Source organism: Halichondria panicea, chromosome 2, assembly GCF_963675165.1.
Source record: "Halichondria panicea chromosome 2, odHalPani1.1, whole genome shotgun sequence".
Lineage (NCBI taxonomy): Eukaryota > Metazoa > Porifera > Demospongiae > Suberitida > Halichondriidae > Halichondria > Halichondria panicea.
The window spans coordinates 4,929,501-4,948,622 of NC_087378.1; the positions used below are offsets into that span (position 1 = coordinate 4,929,501).

Genomic DNA, 19,122 nt, shown 5'->3' on the forward strand with positions numbered 1-19,122 from the left:
TATACCTCTTTGCCCTGTATACATTTTACCTGTCGAAAGGATATTAGCTTTAATAAGCAGCAGCTGAGTGTTCTTTTCTGTACAAATTTCCAGTGTGTGGTTCAACTCTCCTCCATCACTTTTCGTGGCATAAAGCTCAACGATGGCTAGTCGAGACATCCCAGGAGCAATCTGATCAACAAAGAAATCGCACACACCATGACATTATGTAATGGTGATCAGGCTTAAATGTGTGTTCTCTAAGACAGAGTCCAGGCTACGTGTACTATTTTCTGAACATACCTGTCCTGGAGAATAGCGAACTTTTAAGCCTGTAGCAGGATGGGGTTGCCTAATCCTAAATCTACAAGGATGGACTCCAACATTCTTGAGGGTAAGGCTCACATGGTATTTTCCCCCTTCTTGAAGTGTGCCAAAATTTATCTCACTTGGAGAAATTTCCACTTGTTGCAGCAGACTGAGAGGTGTAGTGGGGAGGACGCATATAGCTCCAGCAGTCCGGGTCTGAAATATTATTAGCATTATGAGTAATACTGTATAATGTTAGTAAGAGCATGCGCCTATAATTATAGGGAAAAGAGCAGGCCTCTACGTGTCTATTATCCAGATGCGCTTATAGAGATTAACCACGTCCATGACATTTCAATGAAGCAAATCTCCATTAGTTAGCTCGATCGTTGTCTGCAAGAAGTTCCCTGTTTTATCACCACCCTTAATTAAGCGCACATCAACTAATAGGCGCATACTGGTTAGCAGACCAAGAGCCTTGATAGAGAAGGCGCATAGTTTTCTGCACAAGTTCTCTGCCCAACAACTGGTCTCCACACTTCTTTATAGATCTCTTTCACTACCGGTAGTTGTATAAACGAGCTGTTAGTCAGAGCAAGTCTGAGTGACAAAGCTAACATCTATATAATTATACTGAGCTACAGGTACATCCTGGTGCTCTGCCACCATACAGGCATACTAACTATGTTCCTCTGTCAGCTGGTATATACACGGTACTTCTCCTCTATCTACTTGTGTTGTCATGTACGACTGGCATGGTTCAAACATCCGATCTACCTACGTAACGGTACTTACGTGTACTGTCCTACAGTCCCAAAAATTTACCTAGCAATAATTATATTCACCGATTTCATGATCTGGTGTGCAATACGGTACTTGAATGTGGTTTTAAATGCATTTTTGCATTTTCCAATTATCCGCAAATACACATTCATATTTTTAGCAGAAATTAATGCATGGTCATCTCGGAATTTGGGACACAGTTCCAATGAGCCGTGATACTCAGGAAATAATACTTGAGGGTACAAAATTCACTATTATAAACACATAGGTTTTAATTCCACACACTAAACAATGAACATACCTTGGAAACTTTTTCTGTGCTGGTAATGCTGCCATTACTAGAGAAAACGTCTTTCGTCAAAAAAGGTGGAAGGCGCCGAGTACTGACCGTCTTTGCTTTATTTGGTAGAGAGGAACAAATTTCTTTTTTGTTAAGCTCAGCATTCACAAATGAATACACGGGAACATGCTGCTTTCGTAGCACATTTTTCAAATGGTTTTGATCCCACATAATGTTTTGGATCGTCATATTTTGCGGGAGTATTTCTCTTGAGCAATTCAGGGTTATGATGGCTTTACAAGAACAAGCTTGATTGTACTTAACAAATAACTTATCTTTGTCTACTCCCATTTTGTAGCCTGTTTCTTGCTCGGAGGATATTCTTTCCTTCAACACGTTTTCCGAATTTGTTGTGCTCACCCATGTTAGATAAGAACCAATTAAAGCTAAGACATTTTCTTTGATTTCAGACGTAACCGATTGTTTCTGAATATATCGTTTATACGTAATGAATTGTGGAACGTCGTTGTATTCTGCCTTTGCACCAATGTAATGACGGTGGGATAAAACATCTAGCCCATTGCCAACGCTTGTTCCAAACCTTATTTTTTTACTTCTTTCACTCTCTATACTTCCATGTACTTGATCACATCCTGTTTTGCGACTCTTGTCACTGATGTTGTCTGGAACCATCGCTTGAAGCTTGTACATAGGTTGTTGGTGCTCTTTATGTTGTTCCATAATTGTTGTAACAGTTCCAATTGCTAACACTTCTTTGTCCACAACAGCATGTACACTAGGATGACGATGTAAGCAATCAGCATCCAGCAATTCTGCACATTGTCCACTCCTATCAATTGTAAAAAATCGGGGTTCAAAAGCAGCGGTGCTGTCTCCATTGTTGAACTTAACACATGATCCCTTTCCTAATCTGTCCACAGAAATGGAATCGTGACCCTCAGAATCACAGCCAGTCAATATGTCATCTACTCCGTTGTGGTTGAGCGAGTACTGCTCGTCTCCATTACGATACACCACTTTACCTTTTGCATCAATATTGAGACAGCAACTTTTATTTGTGCTTACAGAGTAGCTTCCATCAGCACTACAGCTAATCTTAACAGTACCAGAAAGATTAACAGTACAGATGCCAGTTGCAACATTGGTTGATATGTTTGCATATCCAGGAGACTCAGTTAGTACAGTGGTCACTCCTAAGCCAAATTTGGTCACAGCAGTGCATCTAATTCCATCCACAAACTGTATAACAGAAGAGCCATCTGGTTTATAAAGCAGTGTAGCACCATCCTCACGTGAAATATGTTCCTGTAAATGTACGAAAGAAAAATAATATAAAATTAAAGATGATGAGAACCATAATATAGCTTACCTCTTGGGACACTGGGTCGGTTGTTTTGAAAACATTCAAAGGCTGCAGGAAAAAAACCTTGTTCTTCGTCGAATTCACATCATTTTGTTGTGTAGGTATCGATTCTTGTTCATCGCCTTCTATATTAGAACTGCTATCACTATAATCTTCACCTTTCCACAAGTATCGCTTTCCAAGTGGGGTGGTAACTAACCAAATCTTTCTGTTTTGCGGTATACAAAGACATTTATCTGCAGCTTCAGAGCTACGAATATCTGCAGCAGCTTCAAGTTGGCTGGGATCAGTTGTTCCATTAATGATATACTGTTTCTCAAACAGATCTTGATTAGTCTTAGTAGCGGTTTCAAAGATAGAACCACCAGGGCAAACAACAATAATCGTCCCTTCGATCAAAAACCGAACGATATACCCATTTGGTAGGTAACATCGCTGCTTTTCTTCTCGAAAAACTCGTTTGGTGCTTGTTTTTTCACTACACGTGTATCCTTGACAAACAGCCACACCTGGAGAGCATTCTTCAGAATCATGTAATATTTGGCAATGTATGTGGAGACCTGCTTTAGTTGTTGCAAACAGCTGCTGATCCTTATTGTTAATGGATATAATCTCACATTTAGCCTGATATTGTTTGCCTGCAGCTTCCTTTTGCTTCATATGCTGCTCATCAAGTAGTCTATGATGTTCCAACAAATGTTGTTGCTGCTGTTCTTGCTGTTTCTTACTCAATTTTAACGGAGATGATCCAAACTGAGGGAGAGATTGCGAAGAAGGTGATGTCGACTGTTCCTCGAGAATTTTAGGTTTTGTCGGTAGATATGGAAGATTGCCATTAGCTTTTGGACCATAACAACTCAAACTTAACGCTACGTCGTTCTCAATCGATGCGTACAAACTAGCTGAAAGAAGATTTGGAGGCAGGTTAAGATTATCGAATTGGGCAGTGAGTTCGGATTGAGTTTCAATATCCTTCCACTGTAAGCTACTCCTAATGATATGGTGCTCATGAAGAACAGAAACCATAACAGAACGACATCCTTCAGCAACCATGTACTTTCGACTATGTGCCACAATTCCACCGGTCATAAAGAAAGTATCCATCGACTCTTCCCCAATTATAGCTCGACCATCAAAATCGTAACCAGATAGCTTTGTTGCCTCAGGTGCACCTATTGTTTTTTCGTCTGGCTTGAACTCACTTTGTTGAGAACTTGTCTCCAAACTACTATTTATTATTGGCTGTACCTGTTCACTTTTATGCAATCTTTCAGTAGAAGAGAAGAGCTCTACATACGAACCATATTTTTCAGCGAGGTTAACTAAGTAGCTCTGAAAACCTACGTTGGAAGCTGCGACTATTGAAACATTTGAAGTACACGCTGTACAGCCATCATAGCCAGTGTGTGCTACGATAACGTTAGCATTGTTGTTTTTGCAGTGATAAACACACATGTAAGGATGCGTTTCCTGTATGCTCTGTAATGTTTGCATCAATTCTTCCTTAGAGATTAGCTGTTGAACACAGAAGCTTTCTAGATTCTGGAGAAAACTAGCTTTAGTCTCGGATACTTGAAACGGACTAGTTCTTTTGCTAGTCATAAGCTTGTGGTTCGTTGAAGTACTTCTTTCACAAATAGGAAATAGAAGGCATTCTAATGACATAATAAGCAAAGCAAATTCCAAATGAGGCACAGTTATTTCATCTGATGATGATAAGTCTCTCATCAATTTCAGCGAAGCCTCTTCTTGGAAGTTACTGCTGCTTGATGGAAATATGTACCTAGCCAAATCGGAGAGCAAAATCATTTTGCGGTGAATATCACTAATCCTAATCTGTTCGGAAGGAGTCAAAGAAGTCACGAAAGTACGGGAAATACCATCTGTAGCAGAAATCATTGGTACTTGTTTGAGACCGTCATCCTCTATCTAGAAAAGCAAGAAAAGCATGCAACGAGAGATTTACATAATTATTGTGGCTTGCGTGGGCAGATCAAGAACACCCAAGAGCAATATTTGTACATGTAGAGGGAAATTTTCATGAGGTGCAAAATTTTAGCGTTTTTTGAGGGCAGATCAGTTAATGCGAAAATTAAAACTGCACACACCAGTATTTCACATGCAAAGCTGCTGGGTGTGGTTCCCTGGTATTGAAACGTGATTATATTACAACCCACGAAAAACATTTCTAAGGGATCTCGAACCAAATAGCGAAAATTTGCACCAATTGGCACAAGCTATAATTTTTGCGATCTATATACCAGATTGAAATGCTTAGTGTGCACATACCGCCTGAGTTATGCGCATTGAAGTTGTAAAACAACAGCATTGAGAAACGCCCACTCAAAGATTGCTAAATTAGGAAAAGTAAGGTAATGGTGGCTGCTTAGACAAAACGTTTTGGTGGAAAGAATTGGATTCAGAGCATCAGATTTTGCAGAGAGGTAGTAGAAAGACGGCAGATAACTATAAGCCAAGAACAAATTTATGAGATTATACACTGTAGTCTATACTGGCTATTGTCTGTTTTCCCAGAGCCTGTCACCTAATTATTATGGTATCAGATTTGGAATGCGAGATTGCGAGGTTTAGAGACATATTTCAACTTAGATAGCTCTAAAAACCTTTATTTTTATGAAAAATTGTACTCATTAATATATTCATGAGGCAACTTGTAGCACACAACATTTGGGGTCTTAGGGCATACTGTGTATGTATTATTGATAATTAAATATTTTTACCTACCACAAATACAATACGCTGCGCAAACAACTAGTACTAGGCCTAGTTGTTCGCTTAACTGTTATAAAAGCGAGCACTCGGCCTGGGATCGAGGCTAGCGTTTTCTAACCTTGTAGAACAGAGACTGCAAATGGTGCGTCTTTGTAGATGTAGAGCTATAGCTGAACATAGCCACATCATTACTAAGACCAGTCTAGCTACGATACACGAGATGACTACTCACTAGGATTGTTTTCCAACACTTTTCTGCAAATGTACTTGTAACGTGTAATGGTAAATAGCAGTAATACGGTATATTTAGCAAAGAGCTGTTAAAATATTACTTATGCTATTGTGCACCGGGAGCATGCATTTTCTATTTACTGTACGAGTCAGACTAATGATTATAGTCACTTTAAAATTCAACATACCTTCAATTCCTGCAGGAGGTCACTGATTTCATGTTCAAGTGTATTTTCTTTTAGAAATTCGACTGTGTTAATCGACTTACACAAGCATACCTTAAAAGCAGAAATGCAAGTTTATAATAGATGTCGAAGATACAATTCTAATCAAAATGTGTACCTGTTCCAACATTGCATCCATTATAAGTGGAATTGTACAGCACTCCTCAGGAATTCCGCTTAAAACGTTACGATACAGGGCATCGTCACATGGATATGCACTATGGAAATAGAAAATAAATACCAGTACAGTTGATACTAACAGGGTATAATTGCTAAGTGCCACACACATCTCCACACATCTCCATTTACATACATATGTGACAGGCTCTGGGAAAACAATGGAGCAGATATCGGTATTGAGCAATAGCCAGATTTATAGGCTACAGTGTATAATCTCATAAATTGACTTATAGCTAGGCCAAGCCAACTTAATTACATGCTTCACAGATGCAAGCGGGTCTCTTTTTGTGAAAATCAAAAAAACCCACAACCACCCACTCCATACCCTTATAAGGCTTATTTGTGACCACAACTTACCAGTGTGGTTTGGGAAGCCTACTAAAATTTCTCTAAAAACACCCACTCTCCCTTCATTTTTATTTTATTTTTTTACAGGCCTAGCTGGTCTAATGAAAGTCCGTGAAACATGTTATTACCGTATATCTTCTAATTTATCGGACACTTCTAATTACCCCGGACACTCTTTGGGCAATTTTCGCTGTTCTAATACTCAAGTGCTTTAATATAATATTACTTTTGTTCTAAATATCCGGACAATACCGAGTTACATTCATAGACGGCAAGTAACTAAGACTTAGAGTGCTGCAGTTAGATAGCTTTGAGTAGCTAGTTTTAGATAGCTAGTGCAACTATTAAGTCGCACACTGTTCTATTAAACTTAGCTAGCTCGCATGCAGCTGCTAATTATTCCGGACACTTCGCATGCTCTATAAAAATCTGTTCCAATTATACCCGGACAATTTCCATTATTTTTTGCTGTCCGATAATATACGGTAAGTTGATTCGGCCTTATCTACAGTGACAGTTCTGCCCACAGTGGTCGGCAGTGGTCGGTACCGACCACTGCAGCTCTACAGACGACCACCAATTACCTCTCTGCGACCACTAGTATTACTATACAGCTAGCTAGCTGTAGCTGCAGCTGTTCTGAGTCTGCAGCACTACTGCATGCTTACTCAGCAATAATCATGTGCCACAAAAAGAAAAACAATAATAATGTCTATTCTGAACTATTTTAGACTAGTGCTACATCCAAAGACTTCAGAGATAGACAGTAGTCCTATACTTCTAAGAGGAGATGCCCAGAAACTGATTCCAGTGCTAGATATTTAGTGCTAGCAGCTAGTGCAAGTGATGATGATGCAGTTCAACCAGGAGTTGCATATTTTGATGCTGATGAGTCAAGCCACTCCACAGCAAGTGGGAGAGGAGCAAGTGGGAGAGGAGGAAAGTAGGCCATAAGATTTGCAAATGACTGGCTTTGCATGGGCTTCAAAAAGAAGAAAGGACTAACAACAATCTGTGATTCAATGTTAATTAAAACATCAGTAAATGTTCTGGTGTAATTTGTCTCTAGAATTGCTGAAATTGAATGTAGCACTCAAATTTTCCAGATCACCCTCTTGTAGTCTAGCCACGACTCAACTCATCCTGGGCAGAACCTAGTCTCGCGAGCAGACGTGGGAGGGAGGGAACGTCTGGTCATTATTGCAGCAATTCCGTGGCCCCTGCCAGAATGTTGGCAGTTGCCAATCAGATTTGTCTACGTAGATAGTGGGCGGTAACACCCCGTATATTTTCCTATTGTAGCATAAAATGAACGTGAAAAGAAGGATTATTGACTCTAGCAAGGCTAATTTTAATGTTGATACCTGGCTGCGAAGGAACTCGGTTACAAGGAGCTCAAGAGCTAGCTAGCTAGTTGGGCGGAGCCCGACCGTCCCTGACGGGAGGTCGGGTTGCAAGCCTATCTGGGATTTGTTCTAGCGCCACTATAGTGGTGCCCTATCAGATTGCAGCATTTTTCACGTGGCTTGGTTACACTTCCGCTTGCATCTAGTTGCAAAACCGCATGCAGTATTGCTGTGCCATCCTGTGGTTTGCACGTCATCAAGTCGGTTAACACCCACTTGAGAATAATAATATTCATAGCAGTACTACATAATGCGCAGAACAAATTCCAGATAGGCTTGCAACCTGACCTCCCGTCAGGGACGGTCGGGCTCCGCCCAACTACTAGCTAGCTGCGAATGAAAATATTTGTCTACATGTGAATTTGGTTAATTAACAAAATAATATCTTGCACGTGACTACATTCCTCAGTGCCATGGAATTGCTGCAATAGTGACCAGACGTTCCCTCTAGGACAAGTCTGCTAGGCAGAACCCTGGTCAGTCTTTCTACTACCTCTCTGCAAAATCTGATGGTCTGAATCCAACTCTTTCCACCGCAGCCACCATTACCTTACTTTTCCCAATTTAACAATCTTTGAGTGGGCATTTCTCATACTGCTGTTTTACAACTTCGAGTTTCCAACGCGCATAACTCAAGACAAAAATTATAGCTTTTGCGCCAATTGGTCTGTTTTATATATTGAAATTACTTTTTTCTTGTTCTTTGTTACCTCTAAACACATGGTTGGCTGAATTGTTGTGGCTACTTAATTAAATTCATTGATGACGGTATCAATTTATAATGATATTCATAGTGATGAATAATGATAATACTGCTCACATCCGCTTATAATTTACTGGAGTCTCTGACGGGAAACTACAGTCTCATTTGGATTGGCCTAACAATAATTGCATGTATGTGCAAATTAACTCCGTCTCATTTATGAGGTTCTTCAACTTTCTCATCAAAAAGGATGTCTGTAGTCTCTCTATATGAATCCTATCTCTGGTTAGAAAACGCTATGCTAGCTAGCTATAATAATTATAGCTAACAGCTAACTGCTGCAAAGTTCACAATAGATTGCATGGAGGGTATGGTGAAGGACACGGTTGAAAAACACAAAAGTACGTAGCGTATCTTACGCACTTGTAGCATTTATTTTGCAACATACCAGCATACTACGGACGTCCTACGTGAACAGAACGGGTACTTTATATTGGCTGCTACTGAAGCTGGGTGCACAAGAATTAAAAAAGCAGTTTATGTGCAAAAAATGAATCCAAGAAGTGATGCAAACTGCGCTGTGCTAATGCCCTAGCTCCTTTTGTGTTTAGTGACTAGAGAGGTCACGAGAGTGACCTCATGAAGTGTGTTAGAGACTGAGTGTTCGTTTTTTTTATGAGCGTTATTTTTCGTGTTCTAATGGTGTTGTGACTGTTCTGTTGGTATAATAAAATTATGATTAAAGTAGGCTTTTCTACCAGTAGTAGTTATTGCAGCAGTGGGATTACTTGTCTACGGTTGATTAGACTCACCCAGTTGATGTCTGGTAGATCTCGGAGAGGAACAGTATACAGAGGCAAGACGCAAAGTGACGATTGAGGCGAAAGTCAAACGGATATAGCGGAGACAGGTTAACTAACGGAGATGTTGAAGGCCCTTCTAGAAGATCGGAAGACTCTAGAGGCTGACTTACGAGAAGAACGCAGAGTTTGGGCTGAAGAAACAGCCAAGAAAGATGAAGAAATGCGAGAGCAGGTGCACTTGCTACGGGGACTAGTAGAAGGAGTGCGGAGGGCGATCTCCTGGGATCCGAAGGTCGCCAGACGACATTGAGGCATATACATCGTGACTTTCGAACGACTAATGTCTCTTTATGATGTACCAGCGAATCGTTGGGTATTCAAGCTTGCTCCTCAACTGTGGATAAACTGCGAGACGCGATTGCAGTTTTTAAATTCGTTACCTACCAGAGGAAGTGAGGATCTGGGTCCAAAAACACAAACCAAAAACCAGTAAAGCGGCAGCTCAACTAGCAGATAACTATCTTCAAGCCCGACAGATAGACCCAGTCGTGAATGAAGGAAGGAAACGGAGCACATGACCCATCTGGAACAGGTATTTATAGGTCTTGAGAAGGCCGGTTGACAGTCAAAGCAAGTAAGTGCCAAATTGGGATGCAAGAATGTGTGTATCTTGGTCATGTGGTCGGGAATGGTTGTGTTAAGGCACAAGCCTCTAAGCTTGAAGCGGTGAATTTTTTCCTTGTGCCAAGGACCAAGAAACAAGTAAGGTCGTTTTTAGGCCTGAGCGGTTATTATTGGCGATTTATACCAAATTATGCATCGATAGCTGCACCTCTGTCAGATTTGACAAGGAAGTCACTTCCAAAAGAAGTGAAATGGACCGAGAAGTGCCAGGAAGCATTCGAAAACCTTAAAAAATGTCACCAATACTAAGGAACCCTGATTTCGGACATAGTTTTGTGCTTCAGACGGATGCTTCTGATCATGGGGCAGGCGCAGTATTAAGTCAAGTGGATGATGCTGGAGTGGCCGGATCACCCAGTTGCTTATTACAGTCGGAAATTCCTGTGCCTGGCTATCAAACTGGGAATTCAAGCATTTAAGGTGTACTTGTTGGGCCGACATTTTACGGTACAGACGGACCTATGACATGGCTACACCGACTCAAGGAAAACAACGCTCGATTGAGCCGATGGAGTCTATAGCTCTACAGCCAAATATTGCTCCGGAAAGTTGAATGGAAATGCGGACGCTCTCTCGCGGGCGTTTGCACCGTAACCCCTAGTTTCACGTTGAAGAAGGGGGGAGGTATGTGAAAGACTGGAACTGAACTGTTATTGTGTTAAAGTTGTGTAATGTGTGTTTCTGTCATTTTTGTGGCTAGTGACTAGAGATATTTTTTTGTGAGCGTTAGTTTTCGTGTTCTAATGGTGTTGTGACTGTTCTGTTGGTACCGTACCCTCGCGAAAATAAGCCCATCTTGAATAAACGCCCATCACCTCTTTTGCTTCGAAGTTCTTGCACGAGGGTATTTTCACTCGATTATAAGCCCACCCAGAATAAGAAGTTGAGCATGCGCAGTAGCTGAATGCCACATGTTCACTATTAATTTTAGTGAAGAAAGGAAGTTTTAGGTAGTAGCTAGTAAGACTATACTCCTTGCTGGACCTAGATCAGACATTATAACTTTCTCTGTGTGGATCTGTTTGCCCCCTGAAGATGTATATGCAGGGAACAAGTAGTCCGGGTATCCAGTAGTCCTATATGCTGAGAAAGGAAAACACAACTCCAAGAAAGTTATCACACAGGCTAATTTTGCAGGTTACCTGATAGCTGCTCTGTAGGAGTATGACCTACCATCCTTTGAGAAGTTTCTGCTACATCTAACATCAACGAATAGAGTCAGAGTCCACTTCTTCATGTTCATTCTCTTGTCATGCTTTAATCATACTCATGCATTAGTTTATAACATTGTTGTTGTCAATAAAAATAATGTTCATACTATTGAAAATCAGGTACAATGTCTATATCTGAACCATCAGATATAGACAGATCTATTGTACCATACTATTGAAAATACAATAAATTAAGAATTGGCATAGAGCAAAGTGTAAACCTCGATTTGAGGCCGCGGGTGGGCGTATGTTCGAATGAAAACTCGCCGTTTGCGATTAAATGCCCAGTCCCCTAATAAGCTTAGACTTCTTGCAGAAAAGGGTGGGCGTATTTTCGCGAGGGTACGGTACATGTATATAAGCTGATTTAAAGTACCAGTATATACTAACTAGTTAATTTGGATCGTTCAGTTACAGCCATGTTTTGTTTTCGCTATTATTAGGGTGTATATAGAAGAAGTAATTTTTATAATATTATTTTATGCAATTATTGTTGACACTGAACCATCAGATATAGACACAGTCATGATATAAGACAAAACAGAAGTCTATATTTGATGGCCGGATGAATGGATCTCAGTAGCCTCGAATCCAAGCCGATTAAAATACGGCCTGGATCTATTGCATGTGTAATTAATCATAGGCGTGGCCCGTCCACGCCCATGTACTATCTACAAGCTTTTTATATCCTCTAGCTAGCTAGCTAGTTGTGGTCTTTTTTATGGTGTTGTGTTGAGAAGGCTTGCACACGAAGCTCTCATCTACCTCTATGATGGTTGGATGGTCGCGATGTTTTGAACTGGGTTTCTGACAGACTATGGCAAGTCTTTGACTTTGTGCTTCCAACTGCAACCATAGGGCCATCGTAGAGGTAGATGTGAGCCTCATCTGGTTTCAAAGTATAGTGTGTAAGCCTTCTCGACAACGCAATAGAGAACATAAGTCACAGCTTCACAGGAGACATAGATAGAAGAGTTTGAAGACTATGGCAAGTCTATGACTTTGTGCTTCCAACTGCAATCATAACCTCACAGGCATAGGACCATCGTAGAGGGCCTCTTCTGGCTTCAGACAAGTGTGTAAGCCTTCTTGACAACACAATAGAGGGCATAAAGCCACAGGAGACAAGTATTTATTAAACAGAAAGAAACTAGTAAACAAACTAGTTTACAGTATAATTTTACAAAGGTTTACTAATGTGAATGAATTCCCCAGATTCTGCTTGCGCATGTGCACTATCACCCATGCAATAGATACCGGGCCGTATTTAATCGGCCTGGTCTCGAGGCCAGGATCTCAGTGGCAGATCCAAGGGAGCAAAGGAACCCCCTTTTGCTCAGAATGTTTTTAGCAATCGATCTACAGTCACTATTCTACTGATGTACTAAGGTCAATACATAGAACGAATAGAAGCTTCTTTCTCAACTGGATTGTTTCGCAAATAATTATGCAATATAGCAGGAAATTGAGGGAAGCTCTCTGAACAAAGATGCTGGGGATTTCCCATAATCATGTGGTCGTTCAAGCCAGACCATAAACCAAAGATTGTTCTTTAATCTCTGCATAAACTTAGACTCTAGCTAGCTTTTAATATTATGAGCAACGAAATGAGGAGAAGACTTTAAACAGGAAGAGACCAAAGTGTTGTAATGCCAATCTCAACATTCTTTTAGAAAGCATGTAAAGTTTGCAAATTGAAATGCAGCAGACACTGAGACAATAGGCCCTCCGAGTCACAGGATGGTAATATCAGCACAGTTTCCCTCTAGCTCTATCGACGTCCCCAGTGTAGCCCCAGAGAATAACTGCAGCCTGTATACTGAGATGGAGTACAGGGCCCTCACGTGACTGGAAATGGGCGGAGATTAGACCGGAATTGGGCGTACCAGAAAAATTTCGCGCTCCTTCAGGAACCACCCTTTCACATTTCCTGCATTCTGCCACTGGATCTTTAAGGATAGAAGCATGTAGATCTAATTGCTTCCTGTCAATAAAAAGGGGTGGGATCAATAGGTTGAAGGCTAGCCGTGTACGTGCATGCAGTTTTAGCAGCTATTTTCTGACCCTTGTATAGCTAACAAACAGCTAGCGCTTTAGTGCAAGGCTAGAATGTTCGTGCAAATAGATGATGCTATATGGAGTCAAACTAGACGAATAAAAACCCAAGAGAACGTGGCTAGAAGCCTACAGGAGCTGTTAGTTTTTGCAACCGTTGAGCAGCTTCAGCTGGAACAGACACACACAGTCAGCTTTACCGTATCCTTTGTGCGGCTACGCCTCGAGGCATAATTAGCGAAATTATTGCACGAGCAGCTAGAAATAAAGCAGCCTTTTGCAGCAATTAAGTGAAGGTTGGAAATAGCGGTTTTTTGTAAAAGGTATGGAATTAGAAATCTGATTACAAAGAGAAACTTTATCGTTCTGCTGCTGACAAATCATCATTTGCTAAATACAGCGAAATTTTCGAGGCACTTATATTTCGTGGATTTGCCTCTAAAAGCCATTTTGTTGCACAATGTTCGCGGAATGACTGCTTACCGGAAGCCACGCCTTTAAATCTTTGCATGTTAATAGCAGGTAATTCAAATAAAAGAACATTTTCGTGAACTTTTTGTGTAGAATTCTAACCTACGAAATCCGCGAGAATTAAGCCCCTAGAAAATTTCGCGCTATACGATAGTATGCATGTGAACGTTGGCAATCATCAGTGGCGGATATAGGAAAAATGAAGGGGGGGTTCCAAACTACGAACGCGCAGTGCGAGTAGTGAAAGTCGCGCGCAGAGCGAAATTTTTTGGGGGTTACGCCCACTTCCGGTCACACGTGACTAGGGAAAATCTCATACTCAGTCAGGGGAAGTCAGACTTGCGTAGAGCTAGCTAGCTGCCATAAACAGTCAACTAGCTAGCCTAGGCTAATCTGAACACTCCTTTGGCAGTTCAAAACAACAGGTCCAATCATTGAATCAAAATTAATTACAATGGCTAAAAAAACTGATAAATAGCTAGCTGGTAGTTGTAGTAAAGCTAGGGATCCGTGGCACCCTGGGATCTCCCCCTGGATCCGCCACTGATCACATCACACGTGAATACACACTAAATATACTAGCTTTGTAGTCATGCAGTTTCCATAATTAAGTGAAACATTGCGAAAGCTACAAACACACTCCCAATCCTAATTACTACATGATGGTTGTTACAATACTATGGGTACGTAACTAACATACATGTACCTCGAAGATTTTTCACTTTCCAAGTTTTCAGATGTTAACGGCTGTAGATCGATGAGCCGCATGTATTGCTGATACTGAGAGTATTGCTCAAGCAATAGATACAATCTCATGGCGAGACTATCAAACAGCTGCTGACCAATTTCATCCTGTAAGAGTATAGCATTCACTGAGTATGATTCTGAGTATGATTCTTAGAGGCCCCAGGTAACAATTTCAGAATTATTGTGTCTAGCTGTTTTTGGCATGTGAAACATTCGCCGAGTAGAGTTGATGAACAAGTTATTGGGCACTGGCTTTTGCAGATGCATGAGAGAGTACAGTGTATATAATTATACTGAATGCCAAATGCGATGACAAACCTGTATCAGAGGATGAATTGTTTCTTAACTACAGGTACAGAGGCCAAATGAAAGTTTCTGTTCTGTTTGCGTAGTACGCAGATTAAATTGAGAAGAGGGGCATGCAACAGCAGAATTCAAACGCGGGCAGATGAATGTGTATAAAATTAATGTGCTAAAAATAGACCTTTCTATCTTTAGCATCATACAAATTCGCCTCACATTGCAATTCTGCTCACTACATGACTGTGCTTAGCCTCGATCCCAGGCCGCACTTCCCACTAGGGAAGTGGGCCTGGTATCGGCTGCTTGCGCATGCGCTAATATCCCCCCGGTATCTGGGGGCTTTGGATAACATCGTTTATGCTCAGTAAAACTATGACATCACAACGAAGGAAGTGGACTGAAGGAAGTAGATAGAAAGTTCGATTGAAGGTTTCTAGCCCATCGGATAGCAGTCTCTGATAGCTACCCTTAGCCTGCTATGTTAACAAAATACTCACAGCCTGCAACAGTGTGGATGACGATCGTCTGAAAGGAGTGACGGCTGATAAGAGCCTATATGGACAGGCCACACCCATTTAACACTAACTTTGGTGAAAGTCTACTATACTACTGCTACTGATTCTATCAGAAGAAAATAGCAGTACAACAAACCTACACAGCTAGCTCTGTCTCTAGCTAGCTAGCTATATAGCTCTATTTTCTCTGATGTATCCAGTATTATAGGAATATTTACGGGGGAAAAATCCAATAATTTGGCGCATGCGCAAGCAGTCGATAGCAGGCCTTCTTTCAAAGGCCGGTGAAGGAGGCTAGACTGTGCTATAATAATTATTATAGTGAGTGTGCTCTCTCTTCTGCCCTTGATTTGCACATAATGAGGGGATAGAGCGTCTTACTATATGCATAGTTTTGCGGAATCACTAACCACATTTCCTGTTTGTAGTGTGCTACACGTGTGGCTAACGCGTTTGATCAAACACGTTATCTGAATATCTTGTTAGGAGCACTTACACTTATTATAGCGGTTTATATGGCACATAGCAAGACGATACAGAATCTGCGTAGTACTATAGAATTGACGATCTCGTTTCCAATCCAAAAACGCGTACTACGATGTGGTTTTATGGTTATATATTATACCTCAAGGCGTAGCCAGAAGGTAGGACACGAGTACCTCGACTAGGCTAAAAGTGAGGTATTTGGTCACGTACAACAATGTTGGATTTTGCATGAGCCGCATGAGGGGAAGCTGACTGCAGTTGTTGCGACATCATAAAAACAGTGAGATTCATAATGATGACATCCCAAAAACTCTGCCAGATTGTAGTGAAGGGTGATTTTTTCTGAATTTCCAAAGCTCATAACATATTTACTGCATACTGTGTTAGAACTTGATACTAGGAGATTAATTAGCTCAATATGGAATGTATTGACTCAGCAAGTTTGGAATAATGTGAACATGCAGCTTGCACAAAAAGTAATCTCATTCTGAATAGTCCCTGTGGTTGGTGAAACTCATGGCTGCATAAGTCCAGATGGGAAAGGAACCCTAAAGTATCAACTAGTGCATCTGATGCATGTGCATGATTTGCAGCAAGCTAGAAGTCATTCATGATGCTATTGCCAAGTTGTGTATTAATGTCTAACTGATTTGAAAACACCGTTCATTTGTATGGCATTTACCTTGAATATGTTGTTATTATAGATTCTTGTTAATCATTCAACCAATTTTTAGCTTGCTATGTTGACGGTGAACAACTTGCTCAAAAAGTCAAACTTTCCGCATCATTTTACACAACTTTATGCTAAATTCATAATTTAAAGTGTTTATCGTATGTTAAACTGTCTTCTTATTGCATATTTCAACTTAGATAGCAAATTCGTGGGGCAACTTGTAGCACTTTCTGTCATAGAGTCTTAGGGCAGACTGAACAATTTGTGGGGATATAATGATCATTGACCAAGGTAAAGTGAATGTCGAGTTTTAGCTGTGCGGTCTGTGCGGTCAGTCAGATGCTTCCCTGCAGAGATATCACAGTTTGAACAAACAAGTATCTAAAAAGCTGAGAGTAGCCTAGTACTGGCTTTAAAAATACAGTTCCCCTTCGTTTACGCAGTACGTGCGTTAATAGTGTGTTACGTTGCAAAATAGATGCTAAAAGTATAATCAAGTTAAGCTACGCTACCTAGCCGTTGTTAAATTTGTACTCTGCCCACTAGATATTGTTAAACTTATACAGCTGTAGCTAGCTAGCATTTTATAAACTCCTTAAAAGTCCTTTTTTGCTGAGAATTAAATGCAGGGTTGTTTGTCATTTTTTTTGACAAAGAGAGACATTGTTTCTATTGTGCATAATACTGTTAAGTAATTATTACAGCGCTTGCTAGCTATCAATACGCTCACTAGATGGAAAAAAATTTACTGCAAAGACCGTGTGGTCACAGCCGATTTTAGTCGTCCAGGAAGAAAGATTCCAACAGGAACTGAACAGTGACCTACCTGATATTCCTGAGGGCGGGTCGAAGAGTTCTTGCTCCTATCTATCTACATATCTACATGCAAACTGAGGAGTTTACTAGCGTGTCGGCTATATTCTTCTAACATGAGCTAACTCAATGGAGGTTCTACTGTTTGATCATTTCATCGAGAACAATGTTACAAAACTACTGCATGAGTGATTAAAGCATGATGAACGGGTGTTGCAAGGGTGCGCTTGCTAATGCCTCTCGCTATGTTTTTGCTTACGCTCAAAAGTATTAGAGTGTTATAGAAGAGGCAAATAATTTGCAATGTGCTTTGATTGTTTCACAAGAAAGGGGTGCCCACAGTTAATATAGTGCATACTGATTATCTTCAATTGCTTGTAGCCAAACAGTGGGAGCAACAGCAGTCTAAGAGTTTAATCACAGAAAGTAGTATCTATAACAAGCAGTATAAAATTAGTTATCAGAAAAGGTTGGTTTGTGGACCTCAACAAAGAAGAAAATTGATTCTTCTGGGGTTCAAAATGGATTCTCTTACACGTGGTATTTGAGCGCGCATGCGCATTACATCCAGGAATAAGGGGTGTGTCTGCAAGTTCAATAATGGCTACTAAAATTAGCTAGCTTCTTTAGCAGCTCTTTCTGGCTCTTGTAGCCAACAAAAAGCTAGCGCTTTAGTTGCAAGGCTAACTTATAAGTTGAATAGAAGCAAACATATGATGCAATGAAAGATTCTGAAGAGACTGCAACAGCCTTCAATGTGAGTCATAACTCAAGAAAGAAGCTTTAGTTTGCTAATCCACGAATCAAAATCCAAGAGAACGTGGCTAGAAGCCTATAGAAGATGTTAGTTTTCGTTGCATTGCAACCGTTGAGCAGTCACAGTTGGAACAGACACACACACACAGTCAGCTCTACCGTATCCCTCGTGCGGCTACGCCTCGAGGCATAATGAACAGACTCGTTGCTCATCAGATATAGAAGCAGGAACTTTCGAAGGATGGACAAAGAGGTACTTGTTTCAGCAAAGCAAGGCAAGTAACCTACAGAATTGGGTGATGACTTTGTCCTCAGTTGTGTTTTGTTGTCTAGGCTACAGTGTTAAGATTACAAGGGTGACTGTATTTACCAAGCATTAGCCCAATTATTGGTTGATTGATGGAAAATGGTCTATTCAATTAAAATTGGATCATTAATTTTTTTATGCATAATAATTATTATTAAAGGAATTACATAGCGGAATTTTTTTTTTTCAGAGATGGTACTTTTTGATTCCCGGTGTATGTTTTATACGATTTCATGTTCTTGTACGTCCATCACAGAATTAAAGAGAGTTTGGTTAATTAATTTTATAGAAACTGTTATTATGCCTCGAGGCGTAGCCGCACGAGGGATACGGTAAAGCTGACTGTGTGTGTGTGTGTCTGTCTGTGTGTCTGTTCCAGCTGTAACTGCTCAACGGTTGTAATGCAACAAAAACTAACAGCTTCTATATATGCTTCTTTCTAGCCACGCTCTCTTGGATTTTGATTCGTGGATTAGCAAACTAAAGCTTCTTTCTCGAGTTATGGCTAGTTTGACTCACATTGAAGGCTGTTGCAGTCTCTTCAGAATCTTTCGTAGCATCATCTGTTCGCACAAACTTCCTATTCAACACATGAGTTAGCCTTGCACTAAAGCGCTAGCTTTTTGTTAGTTACAATAGTCAGAAAAGATATGTTAAAAAAGTACCGTATTCACCCGAATTACCGGGACACAAAAAAATAATTACGGCTTGCAGTGTCCCTTGGAATAGAGCAAGAAA

General features: G+C 40.6%; 1 protein-coding gene across 6 annotated transcripts in view; it reads right to left on the reverse strand.

The window, feature by feature from the left end:
* The window catches only part of LOC135331161 (sperm-associated antigen 17-like), a 54,225-nt gene that overhangs the window by 265 nt on the left and 34,838 nt on the right, over positions 1 to 19,122 (reverse strand). For 5 of the 6 annotated variants that reach the window (XM_064526222.1, XM_064526221.1, XM_064526224.1 and 2 more), the window contains 7 exons: positions 14,491 to 14,636; positions 6,042 to 6,141; positions 5,888 to 5,977; positions 2,742 to 4,664; positions 1,373 to 2,677; positions 283 to 504; positions 30 to 171 (listed from right to left, as the gene is read on the reverse strand). In XM_064526222.1, the coding sequence (XP_064382292.1) occupies positions 30 to 171; positions 283 to 504; positions 1,373 to 2,677; positions 2,742 to 4,664; positions 5,888 to 5,977; positions 6,042 to 6,141; positions 14,491 to 14,636 (3,928 nt within the window). The remainder of the gene's footprint in view (positions 1 to 29; positions 172 to 282; positions 505 to 1,372; positions 2,678 to 2,741; positions 4,665 to 5,887; positions 5,978 to 6,041; positions 6,142 to 14,490; positions 14,637 to 19,122) is intronic. The other variant, XM_064526223.1, reaches the window with a different exon arrangement.